Consider the following 20,305-nt stretch of genomic DNA (forward strand, 5'->3'; position numbering starts at 1 on the left):
GAAGAGAGAGGATGCAAATAAATAAGATCAGAAATGGAAGAGGAGACGTAACTACTGACTTCACAGAAATAAAGGAGGTAATAACAGGATACTATGAACAACTTTACGCTAATAAATACAACAATTCAGATGAAATGGACGGGTTCCTGGAAAGACATGAACAACCAACTTTGACTCAAGAAGAAATAGATGACCTCAACAAACCAATCACAAGTAAAGAGACTGAATTAGTCATTCAAAAGCTCCCTAAAAAGAAAAGTCCAGGACCAGACGGCTTCACATGTGAATTCTATCAAACATTCCAGAAAGAATTAGTACCAACTCTCCTCAAACTCTTCAAAATAATCGAAGTGGAGGGAAAGCTACCTAATTCATTCTATGAAGCTAACATCACCCTCATACCAAAACCAGGCAAAGATATTACAAAAAAAGAAAACTACAGACCAATCTCTCTAATGAATATAGATGCAAAAATCCTCAACAAAATTCTAGCAAATCGTATCCAACAACACATTAAAAGAATTATACATCATGACCAAGTAGGATTCATCCCAGGTATGCAAGGATGGTTCAACATAAGAAAATCAATTTAATGTAATAAACCACATCAACAAATCAAAGCAGAAAAATCACATGATCATCTCAATTGATGCAGAGAAGGCATTTGACAAGATTCAACATCCTTTCCTGTTGAAAACACTTCAAAAGATAGGAATACAAGGGAACTTCTTTAAAATGATAGAGGGAATATATGAAAAACCCACAGCTAATATCATCCTCAATGGGGAAAAATTGAAAACTTTCCCCCTAAGATCAGGAACAAGACAAGGATGTCCACTATCACCACTATTAGTCAACATTGTGTTGGAGGTTCTAGCCAGAGCAATTAGACAAGAAAAAGAAATACAAGGCATGAAAATTGGAAAGGAAGAAGTAAAACTATCACTGTTTGCAGACGATATGATACTATACGTCGAAAACCCGGAAAAATCCACAACAAAACTACTAGAGCTAATAAATGAGTACAGCAAAGTAGCAGGTTACAAGATCAACATTCAAAAATCTGTAGCATTTCTATACACTAGCAATGAACAAGCTGAGGGGGAAATCAAGAAACGAATCCCATTTACAATTGCAACTAAAAGAATAAAATACCTAGGAATAAATTTAACTAAAGAGACAAAAAGCCTATATAAAGAAAACTACAAAAAACTGCTAAAAGAAATCACAGAAGACCTAAGTAGATGGAAGGGCATACTGTGTTCATAAATTGGAAGACTAAATATAGTTAAGATGTCAATCCTACCTAAATTGATCTACAGATTCAATGCAATACCAATCAAAATCCCAACAACTTATTTTTCAAAAACAGAAAAACCAATAAACAAATTTATCTGAAAGGGCAGGGTGACCCGAATTGCTAAAAACATCTTGAGGAAAAAAAACGAAGCTGGAGGTCTAGCGATGCCTGACTTTAAGGCATATTATGAAGCCACAGTGGTCAAAACAGCATGGTATTGACATAAAGATAGATATATCGACCAATGGAATCGACTAGAGTGCTCAGGTACAGACCCTCTCATCTATGGACATTTGATCTTTGATAAGGCAGTCAAGCCAACTCACCTGGGACAGAACAGTCTCTTCAATAAATGGTGCCTAGAGAACTGGATATCCATATGCAAAAGAATGAAAGAGGACCCATCTCTCACACCCTATACAAAAGTTAACTCAAAATGGATCAAAGATCTAAACATTAGGTCTAAGACCATAAAACAGTTAGAGGAAAATGTAGGGAGATATCTTATGAATCTTACAACTGGAGGCGGTTTTATGGACCTTAAACCTAAAGCAAGAACACTGAAGAAGGAAATAAATAAATGGGAGCTCCTCAAAATTAAACACTTTTGTGCATCAAAGAACTTCATCAAGAAAGTAGAAAGACAGCCTACACAATGGGAGACAATATTTGGTAATGATATATCAGATAAAGGTCTAGTATCCAGAATTTATAAAGAGATTGTTCAACTCAACAACAAAAAGACAGCCAACCCAATTACAAAATGGGAAAAAGACTTGAACACACACCTATCAGAAGAGGAAATACAAATGGCCAAAAGGCACATGAAGAGATGCTCAATGTCCCTGGCCATTAGAGAAATGCAAATCAAAACCACAATGAGATATCATCTCACACCCACCAGAATGGCCATTATCAACAAAACAGAAAATGACAAGTACTGGAGAGGATGCGGAGAAAGAGGCACACTTATCCACTGTTGGTGGGAATGTCAAATGGTGCAACCACTGTGGAAGGCAGTTTGGCGGTTCCTCAAAAAGCTGAATATAGAATTGCCATATGACCCAGCAATACCATTGCTGGGAATATACTCAAAGGACTTAAGGGCAAAGACACAAACGGACATCTGCACACCAATGTTTATAGCAGCGTTATTTACAACTGCAAAGAGATGGAAACAGCCGAAATCTCCATCAACAGAAGAGTGGCTAAACAAACTGTGGTATATACATACGATGGAATACTATGCAGCTTTAAGACAGGATAAACTTATGAAGCATGTAATAACATGGATGGACCTAGAGAACATTATGCTGAGTGAGTCTAGCCAAAAACTAAAGGACAAATAGTGTATGGTCCCACTGATGTGAACGGACATTCGAGAATAAATTTGGAATATGCCATTGGTAACAGAGTCCAGCAGGAAGTAGAAACAGGGTAAGATAATGGGCAATTGGAGCTGAAGGGATAGTAACAAAAACTCAAAAATGGACAGCACAATAATACCTAATTGTAAAGTAATCATGTTAAAACACTGAATGAAGCTGCATCTGAGCTATAGGTTTTTGTTTTGTTTTGTTTTGTTTTGTTTTGTTTTTACTATTATTACTTTTATTTTTTTCTCTATATTAACATTCTATATCTTTTTCGGTTGTGTTGCTAGTTCTTCTAAACCGATGCAAATGTACTAAGAAACGATGATCATGCATCTATGTGATGGTGTTAAGAATTACTGATTGCACATGTAGAATGGTATGATTTCTAAATGTTGGGTTAATTTCTTTTTTTCCGTTAATTAAAAAAAAAAAAAGAGAAGGGGTAATTGGAGCTGAAGGGATACAGACTGTGCAACAGGACTGGATATAAAAACTCAGAAATGGACAGCACAATACTACCTAACTGTAATGCAATTATGTTAAAACATTGAATGAAGCTGCATGTGAGGTATAGGTTTTTTTTTCTCTCTCTATTATCGTTTTAATTCTTATTCTGTTGTCTTTTTATTTCCTTTTCTAAATTGATGCAAATATACTAAGAAATGATGAATATGCAACTATGTGATGATATCAAGAATTACTGATTGTACATGTAGAATGGAATGATTTCTAAATGTTTTGTTAATTTTTTTTAATTAATAATAAAAAAAAAAAGTAGAAAGACAGCCTACACAATGGGAGACAATATTTGGAAATGACATATCAGATAAAGGTCTAGTATCCAGAATTTATAAAGAGATTGTTCAACTCAAAAACAAAAAGACAGCCAACCCAATTACAAAATGGGAAAAAGACTTGAACAGACAGATAACTACCAGAAGAGGAAATACAAATGGCCAAAAGGCACATGAAGAGACGCTCAGTGTCCCTGGCCATTAGAGAAATGCAAATCAAAACCACAATGAGATATCATCTCACACCCACCAGAATGGCCATTATCAACAAAACAGAAAATGACAAGTGCTGGAGAGGATGCGGAGAAAGAGGCACACTTATCCACTGTTGGTGGAAATGTCAAATGGTGCAACCACTGTGGAAGGCAGTTTGGCGGTTCCTCAAAAAGCTGAATATAGAATTGCCATACGACTCAGCAATACCATTGCTGGGTATCTACTCAAAGGACTTAAGGGCAAAGACACAAACGGACATCTGCACACCAATGTTTATAGCAGCGTTATTTACAATTGCAAAGAGATGGAAACAGCCAAAATGTCCATCAACAGATGAGTGGCTAAACAAACTGTGGTATATACATACGATGGAATATTATGCAGCTTTAAGACAGAATAAACTTATGAAGCATGTAATAACATGGATGGACCTAGAGAACATTATGCTGAGTGAGTCTAGCCCAAAACTAAAGGACAAATAGTGTATGGTCCCACTGATGTGAACGGACATTTGAGAATAAACTTGGAATATGTCATTGGTAACAGAGTCCAGCAGGAGTTAGAAACAGGGTAAGATAATGGGTAATTGTAGCTGAAGGGATACAAACTGTGCAACAGGACTAGATACAAAAACTCAAAAATGGACAGCACAATAATACCTAATTGTAAAGTAATCATGTTAAAACACTGAATGAAGCTGCATCTGAGCTATAGGTTTTTTTGTTTGTTTGTTTGTATGTTTTACTATTATTATTACTTTTATTTCTTTTCTCTATATTAACATTCTATATCTTTTTCTGTTGTGTTGCTAGTTCTTCTAAACCAATGCAAATGTACTAAGAAACGATGATCATGCATCTATGTGATGATGTTAAGAATTACTGATTGCATATGTAGAATGGTATGATTTCTAAATGTTGGGTTAATTTCTTTTTTCCGTTAATTAATAAAAAAAAAATTTTTAAAGTGATGATAAAAAAATATATATTCCTTCTCTCCTCCAATGTTCTGGAGCAGCTAGAAGGAAAAATCTGAGAAGATGGCATGGTAAGCCATGACAAACTCTGGGATCTGTCCTGTAACTACTTGTTGAAGAGTGCTTTGAAAGCTATTGCTTTTTTCTTTCTTTACTTTGAATATATACTATATTAGACCAAAAAAAGAAAGAAAACCAATAAAAATGTTAACAAAAATCAAAAGCTATCAAAGGAAGTGGTGGCACCCAAAAGCCCTGGCCAACGCCATGGGGCAGTGGAAGAACGGACATCGAACCGGGAGGTGGCCTCTGCCAACCCGTGCGGGACCAGCTGTGGACCCCAGGCAGCAGAGCAGGCAGGCTCTCAGGGAGGCACACCAATGAGCTTCAGCTGGCACCCACGGCTGCGTCTAGCAGGCATCTGAGCCTGGAGGAGGCACGGCACGTTTCAAAGACTTGGCCATGCAGACCCTGTTGGTTGAGTTTGAAACTGGAATCTGCAAGATAATGAGGGGGTGGAGGGCAAACATTTGGGAACCAAATCGCCGGGCTCAGCAGAGCAGCCAGGGAACGAGCAGAGAGGATGGCTGCCGAGAAGCAAGGGGGGAAGATGAGGCCGTGGGACCGTGGGGTGCCCGCCCGTGGGGTGCAGGGTTGCAGGCCCAATGCATTCAAGCTGGAGCAACAGGCCGGCCTGGGGAACGCGGCGGGAGGAAGAGAGAAATAAGAACGGAAAGGACAAAATGGAAAAAACAAGGACGGAGTCTAAGGACTGACAGGGATGGGACTCAGGAATGGAAAAGGACAGTGCAACCAATGTAGCAGTCCTTTCAACAGCCATCCACACAACCAACAAAGGGTCACACTGGGGACGCGCTGCCACGATTTGGTAAAAAAGTGGCCATGGGGACAACAATTGAACGTGACACATGATTCTGGGCTGGATCTAAAAACGGAGAAGAGGCCTAAAAGGATATTGCTGCGAAGAAGTGTGAGAGAGCCGGGATCCAGGCTGCAGAGTTCTAGAACTTGCTGACGGCACTCAAGGTGGGGCTGGCCTCTAGGAAACGTTCATCTCCTGGGCCTGTCCTCACAGCCACGAGCTCCACACCCCACCCATGGCCACCTCCAGCCCTTCAGCCCTCAGCCTGCTGCCTCTCCTGGGGGCGCCCCACCATCGCAGGGCCACTCGCAATCTCTACCCACTTCTGCTCCAGGACAGTCCCCCCACCATGAAGGGACACGCTTGTCCCCCCCGGGCCTCCAGCTCAACCCCACGCGGTCTGACAAGCAGGCAGGACCTCAGCCCCGAGGCCAAGGTGGGCCCTGCCCAAGACTGGCCCTTCCAACCTGGCAGGAAACAGGGACATAGTGACTGCTGATGTCCAGGGTGCCCTGTCCTGGGCAGGTGGCCCAAGGAGAGCCGTGCTCATGGGGGACATGTGGGCGGCCGCTTGGTGCAGGCTGGGGGCCTCAAGTGGCATGCTCTCAGGAGCCCCAGGAGGCACAGCCGCCCGCTCTGCTAGGACAGATCCATGGAAGGAGTAGGCCCAGCAGCTCTCCTGTCTCTCGTCACAAGTTGGAAAGAAGCTCTGCGACCCCTTCCCTTACTCTGCCCCATGCTGCCAGCTTGGAGCGGGGAGGAGACATGTGCTGCCCTCGACAGGCTAGAACCCACCCCCGGACCCCAGCCTCCCAGGTGGCAGGTGCTGCCCCACATGCGAGGGGCCAAGGGGCACATCTGTCCCCACCCAGGCTCCAGGAGCCCAGACCGAGGCCTGGCGGCCCCGCGAAGCTGGCTCAGAGCACTGTACCCCCAGCTCCAGCCCCTCCCCCCCAGGATGCAGGACCCTCTGAAAGCATCTCTGGCAGAGAGCTGTGCATGCATGAGCTCAGGTGCCAGGAATGCACAGCAGCACATCTGGCTCTGAGGCCCCCCCCCGACCCCGCGGGGCAGGGCGCTCAGCTGCACCTCCACTCGGGGGAGAGGCGGGGCAGGCTCAGTGGACTGCGGGCAGGACACGGGGAGGAGAGGCAGTCTGTGTCTGCATGTCCCTGCCTCAGCAAGACACTTCCTGCCCAGGCCCCCTGCCTCCAGGGTCTCGGAGTGCCCACTGGGTACAATGTCTGCTGGAGTCTCCCTTTGTGCTGCCACCCTCCCCAGGCGTCCTGGAAGGGCCCACTCTGTTGGGGAACACCTCCCCTCACCTTAAAGTGCATGATCAAGAGCAGAAGCCCCTTGCTGAGCACCCACCCATCCCGCCAGCCACGTTCCTCAGCAGTTTCTGCTTCCCCTTCTGCTTTAGCTTTTACATTCATTAGAACCCCTTGCTTCAGCTTTCAAATGCACAGGCCCATAAACCTGCAGCCCCAAGCCACAGTGCACCCATAAATTCAAGTCTGAGGTTCCAGGCAGCTGCTTCCCAAATAAGCCGGGAAGCCTGGCAGGGCTGAAGGGGAGTTGCAGAGCCCCTGGGGAGCCTGGGACCCCCATGATGGGCAGTGGGGATGGGTGGGGCTGGTCTATGCCAGGACCCTGATGCCATGTCCCCAAGATGTGGAACCCCAGATGCAGGTCCCTGAGGTGTGGGACCCCAGATGCAGGTCTCCAAAATGTGGAACCCCAGGTGCAGGTCCCCGAGGTGCGGGACCCCAGATGCCAGGTCCCTGAGGTGTGGGACCCAAGATGCCAGGTCCCCAAGGTGCGGGACCCCAGTTGCCAGGTCCCTGAGGTGCGGGACCTCAGATGCCAGGTCCCCAAGGTATGGGACCCCAGTCGCCAGGGCCTGAGGTGCGGAACCCCAGATGCCTGGTCCCCGAGGTGCGGGACCCCAGATGCCAGGTCCCCGAGGTGCGGGACCCCAGATGCCAGGGCCTGAGGTGCAGGACCCCAGATGCCAGGTCCCCGAGGTGTGGGACCCCAGATGCTATGTCTCCAAGGCACTAGGGCCCTAGATGCCAGGTCCCCACCACTCTTCTGCTGGGCTTGGCACCCTCAGTGCCTCGGGCCCTGGTTCGACCGGGGTCAGCCTGGTGATACCAGACCCACGATTCTCAAGGCCACACCAACCCCGGGTCCCTAGGGTGGCACTGAGTGCTGGGCACAGACTGGGTTTGCCGAGAGGCCCTGTGTCCCCGGCCCTGGGAGCTCACCTGTCTCGCTGTCAAAGGTGCCCCCACGCTCGGCTCCGGCCGGGCTCTCCGACCCCCTTGGAAGGCTGCCTGCTCAGACACCTGAGACACCAGTGGCCTGGCACGGGGCAGGGGCTGCAGCCCTGCTGCTCTCCCTGGGCAGTACCTGCCTTGGTTCCGCTCCATTCTCAACGGGCAGCTCCCGCTAGGACGACCTTGGCAGATGCCCCAGCCTCGACGCCCCAGCTGATCCCCCACATATGTAGCCCCACACAGCACCTGCTCCTTCCGAGGGTCTGTCGGCCTCTGGGGCCCTCACTCCCTGAGCTCACCTGTCTTGCATGGCGTCAGGTCCAAGGTCAGCCAGCTGTTGGCCATGGGGCCTGGGCAGGGCAAGTGCAGATGAGGTGGCTGCCAGGACTGTGGGGAAGGGGCCCTGCCATGTGTGGGGAGGTTGGGGGTCCAGACCACTGCAGCCCTGTGGGGCAAGGGGCGCGAGCCCCAAGTGGGCCGGGTTCACTGCTGCTCTCGGGGACACAGTGGCTACTGGGGTCCCGCCCCCATCAGACTCGAGATCCCGACTCTCGGTGGGCCTGGGGTCCCGCCCCCCCCACCAGATCTGGGTCCCGCCCCCCCCACTGGAGCCGGGATTCTGCCCTCCACTAGATCTGGAGTCCTGTCCCCCATCAGACCTGGGGTTCCATCTCCCTGCCAGATCTGGGGTCCCACCCTCCATCAGATCTGGGCACACAGCTGCTGTGGGAAGCACATCTTCTCGCTGCCCTGGCCACCCCAGCCCCCAAGCTTCCCGGCTCACGCAGCCCCTCACCGAGCCCAAGAAGCCGGGGCATCCCCAGCAACCCCCCACCCCTCCCACCTCCTGTGGGCCAAGCAGCCCTCCTCATGGGCATCGGGCCACACGGGGCCGTGACTGCACGGACGTGCCCCGCATTGCTTCCCCTTTTGATTAATCACTCCTTGCTTGCCCGACCCCTCCGAGCCTTTTCAGTGGGGCTGGGGGTGCCTGGGGCTCGCGGGCCCCGGCTCTGGGTGGACGGGACGTGACGGCCGTGAACTCGGGGCCGAGGAAACCTGAGCCTGCAGGGCGGCCCATGCTACGCCCGCCTGCCCAGCCGGCCGTGATTGATGAGCCCCGGGTCTGCGGCAGCTCCTCGCCATGCCTAAATATTTTTCCAGCCTATCAGACTGTTAGTGCAGAGCAGGACAGATGAGGCGCGGGGTCTGGCACACTGACCTGCAGGGTCTGCTGCTCGTCCAGGCTCCAGACGGCCAGGGTCTTGCCTGCGGAGCCCGAGACACCTCTGGCTCTGGGGGAGTCGAAGCCCAGGCCCAGGACAGGCTCGGGGTGGCAGGCGGTGCGGCTCAGCGCCCTTCGCTCAGGAACACTCCATAGGGCCACGGAGCCGTCCTCGTAGCCGGCCAGCAGTAGTGGGCGGGCGTCAGCCTGTGGGACACAAAACAGGATCTGAACATGATCCCGAAGGTCCGTCCCCCGCCCCCAGCTTCCCCTGCACCCCTTGGCATGGGGACGGTGACCTGAGAGGACCCAGGCCCCTCAGCCCAGGCCCTCCCTGCGGCCAGCGCACACCACTCCCTGTGTGGGGGTCCCCCCTCCCGGGAGCCCTGCAAGCTGAGGCCCCTAGCAGCCTGGCCGGTCCCCTGGCTGGAACCTCCAGGCCACAGTACCCTGGGCCCGTCTCCGGCGGGATGACAGGCGGGATCTCTGCGCTTTGTCAATGTCGCGACCAACACCCCCTCGCCCCCCACCCCCGCCGAGGCTAAGCGGTGTGAGCCACGCCCCAGCCGGCGCTGGGTGGCGGTGACGGATGGGGGCAGGGGGCAGGGGCCGCGCCCTGGGCAGACAGCTCATCCATCTCCGCCCGAAAGGCCCCAGCAGAGCGTTACTGGAGTGTCGGCCTGGAGGAGAGCTGGCGGTCCCTGGGCCAGAGGCAAGTGCAGCCCCAGGCCGTCCAGGGGAGCCAGCAGAAAACGGCCCTGGATGGCCCGTGCAGCTCTGGGCACACAGCTGTGCTGCAACGCCTTCTGCACCTCCTCCCGGGGTGCCTGCGACTGGTGTCACTTGATATGCAGAAATACCAGAGTAGCCCACCCCAGGGAAAGGGCACGGGCTGCTCCATCGCCACCAGGCCCACCCTTGGCCTCTGCGGTCACCAGCAAGTGTGCAGGCCCAGGGCCCTGGGGGCCAACCCCCAGGCTGGGCAGACAGGCGGAGGCCCCCTCCTCCCAGGGCAGTTGCACATCCAGGGCTGGGGGCCCCTGTCTGCACCCACCTGGCCTCGGCCAGGCCCCAGCAGGAAGCTGCCCAGGAAGCTCACGCAGAGCTCTGCCCTGCCCAAGCCTGTCCAGGGTGCGCCCCTTAGGGTTCTGGAAGCATCTGAGGGCCGGCCTGAGGGCACAGGCGGCTCTCACTTGCCTCTGTAGCCTGCTGTGCACTGCCTGTTTTCCGATGGGCCCTGATCTGATCATTTCCCTCCCATTACAGTGGTGGGGGCAGTCAGGGCTGGCCTGGGGGTGCACCCTAGGGGGCCAGTGTCCCGCCCACTGAGCTCCAGGCTGCAGCCGCGACTGGCCACCTGCCCCCCAGGCACGGGTCCTCTCCCAGCGTGCTGGGTGAGTGCCACTGTCCCCGGGCAGGACAGAGCTCTTGTGGACAGGCGGCCCTGGCGTCCATGCCCTGCGAGCCACCCACTTGCTCCTTTGGCTCCTCGACCGCCTGCCCTCACCTAGCCTGGTGCCAAAGAGGACGCGCTTCTGCGCCCCCTCGGCAGGCTCCGAGTCACCTATGTCCTTGGGGGCCAGAAACGGCAGGCAGCAGGCCCAGAGGCATGTCACAGCCACCTGAGGAGCCCCTGACTTGCTGTGCCCCACCTTGGGACGGTGGGGCAGTGCAGCCTTGGCTGCAAGGCTCAGCCTGGATTCTGGATTATCCCAGCACCCCAAGTTGGATGCTTTAAGGAAAAAAGTGAATACAAAAAATACACCTCAGCGTTCCAGAACAAACTTAAAAAAAAACCCAAGTCTGGTCACTTAGTCATGTTCCAGGTAAAAGTGGCCTGTGCTGCTGACCTGCAGGGAAAACCGCCGTGGCTGTTCCCTCATGGTGGAGCTGCTCCAGCTGATGAGAACGCGGCCTGTCCTTGCGTCGGCCGTGCTAATTACCTCAACAAGTTTGTACATCCCACTTCTCTGTTTTCCTGCTGGAATTTTTGCACAATTGCACAATGGGCCATGCAATCCCTCAAAGTGGAGCCTGGACGGGGGAGCAAGCCACACAGTGGCTGGGGTGCTTGCTCCAGACACCCCCTCACCCAACACCGTGGCCCCTGCTCTCAGCTGAGAAGCTGCAGGGGAGCCTGGCAGCATGAAGTGGGCATAGCACATCTGGGCAGGCCGCTGGGTGCTCTGTCGGGGCCCTCGTCAACCAGGCGGGCCCATCCCAGCCACCCAGGGTCCTGGCGGGGGTGTCCCACATCTACGAGGCCTGAGGCAGAGAGTACGTCCTGATGACTGGGGCCCCAGACAGGCCAGCTCTCTAGGGACCGGGCCAGGGTGGGAAACGAGCCCCTGCAGTGAGTGTGCACTCGCGGCTTTCTGCTCCAGAGAAGGTTCTGGAGGGTAAACGTCCCCCGAATCTTTCTAGGTCGAACAGAACAAACTGTTTGCCTCGTTACCCTAAATGAGAGCAGCTGTGTGGAGGGGAAGGGTGTGTCACTACACCCAGCAAGAGTGCACTGAGAGGTGGGGCGCAGGAAGGTGGGGCGCTTGGGGGGGCCCCTCCCTGCACCCACTGAGCTCCAGGGCCCAAACCCATCCTGCTGGGCCTTGTGCCCCAACCCCAGCGCGGCCCCCCAGCTTCTGCAACCAGCCCTGTAAAATGCCCCCCGACCCTCTCTCCCCTCAAGAGCAATGGAGAGAGAAGGAGCAGGCTGCGGCTCGGAAAGTACCACAGGAGAGGCGGCCCAGGAAGCCCACTCCTGCGCCTGAGCACAAAGAAGGAACAAGCTTAAGCCCCTGGCAAAACCAGGGCCACGCGGGCCTGCAAGGGCACCTTCATCCCCTGCCCAGCACCACGGCAAGAGCCCAAGGGGCACCCGCGGGGGCATGGGGCATGGGGCTTGGGGCGCTTCCTGCAGGGGCGGCGGCCTCCCCAGCCGCTGAGTCAGGCCCGGCGGGCGGGCTGCGGGCGGGTCAGCGCTCGCTCGGCCTACCTGCCACAGCTGCAGGCACATGGGCATGCCCGGCCTGGCGCCAGCCTCAGGCCGCAGGGTGCACACCGGCGTCTTGGACGGCATCTCTAGAACCTGGACCTGGTGGGGGGAAGACGAGGGATGCTGGGCTGACACCAGGGCGGGGCTGTGCCGCAGCCCCAGGAAGCTTTCGGGCCGTGGGGAGCTTCTCTCTATCCCCAGAGGAACCCAGGAGCTGGGGCTTCCAGGGCTTCCTGAGCCTGCCAGCTTCACCCATGCCGACTTCTGCTTCTGCCCAGGCCAGCCAGTTCACGTGTGCGGGGGCAGCAGACCACAGGACACAGGCGACAGGCGCCCACACACCCACGGCCAAGCTGGGGACCGTGGGTCCTGCGCGCGCTCCCTGGGAGACGCGGCCTGTCCCCAGCCCCCTGTGGATCCCAGGATGCTACGCTTCAGCTCCGCCCACATCTGCTTCCCTGTGGCTTCCCTGGGGCCTGGGGGACTGTGGCTGCTGCCTGCCGCTACGGCAGCTGTGATGGCATGTGCCACTGCAGCCCTGACGCCGCAGACAAGGAGGGTCTGTGCCCAGGGCACTGGGGTGCCGGGTGGAGTGGCCCTAGGGAGGCTGACGTGGGGGTCCCACCCCGCACCCAGAGCAGTGATGCAGCCGGCCTGCCCTGTCCTCGCTGAGCCTTGAGGCAAGCGGGCCGAGACCGAGTGGGAAGCCTGGCCTGCAGCACTGGAACCTTGGAGCGGTGCTGCCTGCTGGTGGGAGGCTGCAGGGCCACATGCACAGCCTGCTCCTGTGCTCGCCAGCAGGCTCGCTGTGGGAGGTGGGTGTAGGGTACTCCCCGGGCAGGGGGCTCCTGCCAGATGGCCCCCAAGCAGCTCAGCCGCAGGGGAAGGGCTTGTTGTTCTCAGGCCACTCACGGCAGGTGCAATAGCCCAGCCCCAGTCTAGCCCTGGCTACCCTGCTCAGGCCTCCAGCTCCATCTGCCCGTAGTAGTTCTGCCTGGGCTGTCTACATCACCAGCTTGGCCCTCACTGACCAGGAACGGACAGAGACCAAGCGCACACCATGACATGACGCAGAGAACTTGTGCAATGATAGGGATCATTACATCCACGAAACAAGAAGAGGCTGCTACAAAAAAGGAACCACTGGAAAACCAAAAATGTTTCTGGAAATTAAAAATACAATTGAAAAAGACAAAATGGAGCAGACTTATAATGGATCAGACAGTGAGGGGCATGGAGGACCCTGGGGCAAACAGCACAAAGCGACTCCAGAAACTTCCGGAGAGGATACGGGACCCTGGGGCTTAGGTCTGAATGCCTCCAGGTGAGCCTGTTTTTCTTTTTCTTCGATACAGTCTCTCTACCCTTTGCTGCCTCTGCTTCTAAAACCACAATATGCAATGCCAAATGGTGATGCAGCTAGGTCTTCACACTCTGAGGGAAAGGGATGGTGCAGCTTGGATTTTAAAGCTAGCCGAACAAAGTGAGTCTGTGGGCAAAGCCAGAGCACTTATGGACACACGCGGATTCCTTCTGGAAAAACCGCTGAGTACAGGAAGGGGCACGTCCTCACCAGGAGATGTTGGCCATGGTGTGGCCCGGGAACAGTACAGAAAACTGAAGGGATGTTGGACGTGAATCCTCTGGACCTCTCCCTTTGGGCTCAGCCACACTGGGGTTTTCGGCAGGGGGGTTATCCACTCAGTCACAGAACTGTCAGCTGTGCCACGACAGGGCTGATGGTCTTCAGTCGAGCCGCAGACACCATGAGAAGGGACAGTTGTCGTGGACCCTACGGTGTCCTGACAACACGGCCACTCACATCAGGGAAGGGGGGTGGGGCATGCAGGGGGCTATGGGAGAGCAGGGTGGCTCTGGAAAGGACACCCTGGGTGAGTGGGCGTGGAGCCCACAGGCCCGAGGACGGTGCTCCTGTGGACATCTGCACTGGGCACCTGGCATGTGACTCAGCTTTGTTTCCAGCAGGAAACAAGCTGGGTTTGGGTGAGCATGGCCACCTGGATAGCCAAGCTGGGCAGGGCACGTGCTCAGTGGGCACCGCCTGGCACAGGCCAGTGTGGCTCTTCCAGGTCCCGCCTGGGCAGAGTCCGCAAGTGTGACCATGGAAAATCACTGTCCCCCTGCAGGGCTGAGGTCCCCAGATGGGCAGCTCTCCTGATCCCTGGCAAGATGCCCTCCAGGAGAGGGGTCTGTGGCCTGCAGGGGTTGGGGAGTCAGGGGGTGCATGGAGGGTCCCGCTGGCCCCTGGAGGGCTGTGGCTGTGGCCGGGCGCGGGTGCAGGCACGGCTGGGAGCAGGAAGCCGCCCAGGCCCATGGAGCCCGTGACCACTGCTGCTCCACCCAGGAGGAGGCACGCCCCTTTCTTTTCACATTAATAAAACTTCTAACAGGTTCTTGGCAAGCTGGCAAGAAAAGTATATGTAGCTCCTAATTGGTGATTTAAACGCAATCATGAACAAATAAATGCCTGTTCGGATCTCATTATTTATGAACGCCATCGGCTTGGAGGCAGAATGACGCTTCTTGGGCAGCTGCCAGGCAGGGACACGTGCCCAGGGTGCCTCAGCTCCGTCAGCGCCCAGCAGGAACTGCCTGCCCGACACGGTCCCAGCCAGGCCCCAGGGGCCAGCAGGACACAGGCCGGCCCCCACCAGCCCCTGGTAGCCTCCCGGCCCCACCAACCCCCGGGTCCCGCAGAGTTGTGGGCTTCAGCCATGCCTCCTCCCTCTCCTCTGTGACCCCAGCCCTGGTCACCCCTGGGCCCTGGCTGACAGGCATGCACAGCAGCCTTACCTCATCATCGCCTTTCCCAGGCACAGCGAGCAGCCAGCGCGGCTGCCCCCCAGCCAGGATGGAGCTCCTGCAAAAGCCCACGTGCTCGAGGTCCACGGTGTCCGCTACGGTGCTCCTGCCCTCCGCCAGGTCCCACAGGCGCAGTGTCCGGTCGCGGCCCTGGCTTCCCACAGAGAGGCAGGGCGAGGCTGCGGGCATGGCCACCTGCACCAGCCCATGTCCCAGCCCGGCACCGTCCCCAGACCACTGCCCCTCCCAGGCCCACACCCCCTGGGACCACCCCCCCCAGCAAGCTCACAGCCCCCAGACCCACACCGCCTGGGACCACCAACCCCTAGGACCTCTGCACCCCAGGACCACCAATCCCCCAGGCCCACTGCCCCCCAGGCCTGGGCTGAAGGAGGTTCTATGCACATGCGAATGTAACCCAGAGAGAGGCATGTTCGTGCTGGATTGCCAGCATGTGGGGACTCAGCCAGGGGAGGGCTGCTCAGCCTCAGCGCTGACCAGGGAAGCTGTGCCCAATGCCCAATTCCAGGGCACACCCAGAGGTGGGGTGGGGCAAGGGACATGCGGTGACCAAGGCCCACGGCCCCCCCCACCCCGCCATTCTCTAGCAGCCGCGGCACTCGCTCTCCTTTCTGTTTAGCTTCTCGACCCACCAAGCCCACAGGCACATCCTGAGGTGAACCCCGAGCCTATGGCACACAGGAGCCCGTACGTCGCGGGCGTGGAAGAACCAGGTATCCTTCAACACGGGGACGCCAGGCAGCATGTGTGGCACGTTGGCGTGGGGGCAGCTGCTGGGCACTACAAAGGAACAAGCTCTTGGCACACAGGGCAGCTGGGAGGGCCTAAGGGCCTCTGCTAAGCTGAGGAAGCCAGCCCTGGAGGGGACGCCCCACGTGGCTCGATCTACAGGGCACCTTGGGAGGCACAGTGCTGGGGTGGGGGCTCCAGGGAGCTCAGGGAGCAACTGCATGCTGCGGCCCTGGGTGATGGGTGACGGATGTGTGGGTGCATGTGGGAGACCCCAGGACTGAGCACCACCGAGGTGAACGTGATGCAAATCCACATGCACACACGTGGGCACACAGCAGGTGTCAGGACCCAGGACTAAGCACCACCAAGGTGAGCATGATACAAATCCACACACACATATGCACACGCATGCACACATAGATGTCAGGACCCAGGACTGAGCACCACCAAGCTGAACATGATAACAAAGCCATATGCACAAACATGTACGCACACGCATGCTGGCAATCCAGCACGAACATGCCTCTCTCTGGGTTACATCCGCATGTGCATAGAACCTCCTTCAGCCCAGGTGTCAGGACCCAGGACTGAGCATGATCAAGGTGAATGTGATGCAAATCCACACACACACACACCCTGGGCGTGAGGACCCAGGACTGAGCACCACCAAGGGTGAATGTGACACAAATTCACATGTGCACACACGCACTCCGGGAGTCAGGACCCAGGCGGAACGCAGATGGGGCTGGGGAGCACGGATGCTGAGCTCAGCAATTCTGTCAGGTAAAGACGCACGAACTCCGTAACCCAGGTCCTGGTTGAAACGGGTCTCGCAGCAGAAGAGGCCGGGTGCCTGGGGCCTTTCGGCGTGCATGGTGGGTGGACCAGGTGGGCAAGGAGGTGGCTGCCAGAAGGAGCTGCTTCCCCACCAGAGCAGGCCCCCGTAAGGCAGAAGGCAGGGTGAGCCGGGGGCTGGAGAAGCGGGATGCGCACATTGCGCTGCCTGCCCAGAAGACTTGGACATGGTGGCCCAGGGAGCCCTGGGCCCACGTGCATTGCATCTCAGCCCCACACCATTCCCCACACGGAGGACCCAGGTTTCTGGAAAAGCACTGGCTCTGAGGCTGGGGCAGGGAGAAAACAGGATGAGTTTCCAGCATCTTGTGCCAGAAATTAAGGAAGTGCTTAAAAAACAAGACAAGACAAAATAAAGCGTAAGGCATGTGGAAGGACGCAGGAACTCTCTGGAAGGAGGTCCCAGGAGCCAAGATGGAACAATTTGAGCAGGAGAGTAAATAACAATAGTACTGGGTTAAATGAGATAAAAGCAATGCCCACATCGAAGACTGAGAATTAATAAACGGGGGAAAGGGATGAAACTTCCTTCCAGAAGAATTCCAATGCCTTAGAGTAGAAGGGATGAGAACACAACGTCCCCACTTGCGCTCCACGCTTGGACCTGCTGCTGGACACTGAGCTCAGTGGGTGTCGAAGTAAACAGCAGCGGGATCCTGCACCTGGCTCCAAGTGCACCCCGAGATCCAGTCAGGGGCAACCACGGCCGCACCTCCGGCCACATTGCAGGGTGCAGATATGCAAAGGGACATGCTGTCCCCAACATGGGGCAGGGCACAGGACGTTTGAGAACGCCATAAGCAGGCCCTGACTGCTGTCCTCCTGCACTCCTCGGAGCCCTGGCCCCTCAGCCACACCCGGAGGGGACAGTCCACAAATACCCAGGAGGCCCTCTGCAGAGTGCCGAGGTCATGGGAACAAGGCGGGACGGGGGGAATGGCCAGGATGCGTGGAGACGCGAAGGAGCTCCGATGGCCCTGGACACACAGGCCTGGCCGTGGGGCATGGCCGCACCTAAGAAACGCAGGCTGGTGGGCACATCTGCTCTCCCCACCCTGATCCCTGCAGCCCGCCCCCGCCAGACACTCAGCTCCATGCTGGGAGAAGCTGTCAAGCTGATGACAAAACATGCAAGAGGTGCCAGGATGAAGAGCTGTGCGACGCTTGAAGGGCGGGTTAGGAAGACATGCTCTCCCGGAGGCAGTGAGGACAGCAGGAAGAGGCTTCCAGCCAGGACCAACACAGGGAGCACAGGGCTCAGCAACAGGTTCACACACAGGGAACACCGACTCAGGGGAGATGCGCTCACACACAGGGGACCCCAACTCAGGGGGACGAGCTCATACGCAGGGGACCCCAACTCATGGGGGACGAGCTCATGTGCAGAGAGCCCTGATTCAAGGGGACTAGCTCCCATGCTGGGGGCCCCAACTCAGGGGGACGAGCTTACATGCAGGGGACCCCGACTCAGCACAGGGGGTTTCAGCCTGTGACACCCTCACCTTGTCCTTGACCCACAGCCCATTGGCCTGCAGGCACAGCTCCAGCAGCAGCTGCCCAGAGGGGGCCCCTGCACCCACTAAACTCTCCACACTCACACTGTCCCCATCAGAATGAGCTTCCCTTTGCCTTCCCCCTATTGGGACTCAGGACTCCCTGTGTGATTCAGTAGGTTGCAACCCCCAACTCTCCATACTTGTTTTGTTTGCTCAAGTCACCCCAGTCTGGCTAGAGGATCCAACCTGGCTGAGAGGCTGGCATGGCCCTTCATTCTCAAGCATGTCCTGACCTGCTGGCTCAGCCGGAGAGCCCAGGCCTGGAACAGCCGTCATTCCAGGACTCCTGGTTCCTTGTAGTGGACAGACAGACAGGGAGGCCAGGTCTGGGAGCTGACATAAGACACTACTCCTCCTGGGCCCTGACAGCAGAAAGAGCCACGGAACACATGCGCATGCACACATGCTGATGCACAGGCAAATGTACACACTCACACCCACACACAGATGCACACAGCACACGTGCAGATGCACACACTACTGCTGTACCTATTTGTACAGTTTGAAAGTATTATGTACCCCAGAAAAGCCATGCTTTTAAAAAATTTTTTTATTTGTTTTTTCTTTGGCATGGGCAGGCACTGGGAATCAAACCCAGGTCTCCAGCATGGCAGGCGAGAATTCTGCCACTGAGCCACCGCTGCACCACCAAAAAGCCATATTTTAATCTTGTCCCAATCTTGTGGGGGCAGCCACTTCTTGTAACCCTGATTCAACATTGTAGGGCAGAAACTTTTGATTAGATTATCTCCATGGAGGTACGATGTGCCCAAGTGTGGGTGTGGCCTTTTGAATAGATGGAGACGTGACTTCGCCCACTCAAAGTATGTCTTGATTAATTTATCGGAGTCCTATAAAAGGGGAAACATTTAAAAGAAACCTCCAACGCAGATACTGGGAAAAGAGATGTTTCAGAGAGGACAGAGACATGGACTTTTGGAGATGCCTGGAGTACCAACAGAGAGAGCAGGCACCTAGACAAGGGCAGAGCCCAGGAGAAATCACATGTGCCTTCCCATGAGCTGCTAACAAGCCAGAACCCAGAGTTGTGTCCTGGAAGAGCTGAGTAAAGGTACACAGATGCTTAGAGAGGAAACCGCAGGAAACAGAGGCTGAAAGCAATGGAGCCCAGGAGCAAGGAATCAGCAGACGCCACCAGGTGCCCTCCCAGCTGCCAGAGGTGTTCTGGATGGCATCAACCTCTCTTGAGTGAAGGCAACCTCTTGCTGGTGCCTTAATTTGGACACGTTCACAGCCTTAGAACTGTAAACTTGTAACGTGATAATAAATTTCCTTTATAAAAGTCAACTCATTTCTGGTATATTGTATTCTGGCAGCTTTTAGCAAACTAATACACTATCTTTGTGTGCATATTTTAAAAGCCCCACAAGTCCAGGTTCAGTCGGACCCGTTAGGTCCGACTTTCACCTCTCCCTCTCCCAGTCTGTAATTCCCTTCTCTGCCTGGGAAAAGCCAGGCCCTGTGAACCTCAGGCTGTTTCCCTAGTGTCAATCAATGAACTCACCTGCTTAGTGGCCGCAGCCTCTTGACCTCTCTGGCCACCTCTGTGACACCCCTGCCCCATCACCCTGCTTCTGGGGACGTGGGCACGCTCCCTAGCACCCTGCCTGCCACCCTGCCCCAAGCCCCCTTTGCTGATGCCAATGAATTTGGAGAAGAAATGAAGGGAAGTGAGCATGGGAAGGGAGAGAAGGATGGGAAAGGAAGGGAAGACGGAAGTCTGCCTGCCTTTTAATAAAGTACACTGAAACCAGAGGATCCCATATGGAAACTAAGACCGTTCATCCCAGATCAGCAATCAATTCCAGATGGACCACATATCTAAAAGGCAAGACAAGGACGCTTCTGGAAGGGAATGGAGAGGACTTTTTGACCTTGGAGTGGGAATGCTTCACAAGACACAAAAGGCACTCACCAGGTAGGGGGAGACGGCCGATCTGACCCTGCTAAAAGGAACAACTGCTGGATGGCAACAGCATCGTTCTTGGAGCTCTGAAGAAGACTTAAAGGACTGTGGCAACAGGGCGAGCACTCAATCAAGCAAAGGGACACCTGAGAGCTGTAGGGTCGCTGCAAGCCCTGCTGGACCCTTTCCCCGCCCCTTCACAGGCTGGCATGGGCATGACCGCACTCCCAGTGGGGTCCCTGGTCCCCATTCTGGAGGAAGCAGAGGGACCCTTATGCGCTACCAGTGAGTGGGTGCATCTGGGCCAGTCTGTCTGGGGGCCGCCTCCAGGATGAACAGGGTCACCT

The 20,305-nt window shown here is 55.0% G+C and overlaps 1 protein-coding gene across 3 annotated transcripts in view; it reads right to left on the reverse strand.

Moving 5' to 3' along the window:
- Positions 1–20,305, reverse strand: part of GNB1L (G protein subunit beta 1 like) — a 93,552-nt gene that overhangs the window by 10,771 nt on the left and 62,476 nt on the right. For all 3 annotated transcript variants that reach the window (XM_077160358.1, XM_077160357.1, XM_077160359.1), the window contains 3 exons: positions 14,859–15,021; positions 12,045–12,143; positions 9,050–9,259 (listed from right to left, as the gene is read on the reverse strand). In XM_077160358.1, the coding sequence (XP_077016473.1) occupies positions 9,050–9,259; positions 12,045–12,143; positions 14,859–15,021 (472 nt within the window). The remainder of the gene's footprint in view (positions 1–9,049; positions 9,260–12,044; positions 12,144–14,858; positions 15,022–20,305) is intronic.

The sequence above is a fragment of the Tamandua tetradactyla genome, chromosome 5, assembly GCF_023851605.1.
Source record: "Tamandua tetradactyla isolate mTamTet1 chromosome 5, mTamTet1.pri, whole genome shotgun sequence".
Classification (NCBI taxonomy): domain Eukaryota; kingdom Metazoa; phylum Chordata; class Mammalia; order Pilosa; family Myrmecophagidae; genus Tamandua; species Tamandua tetradactyla.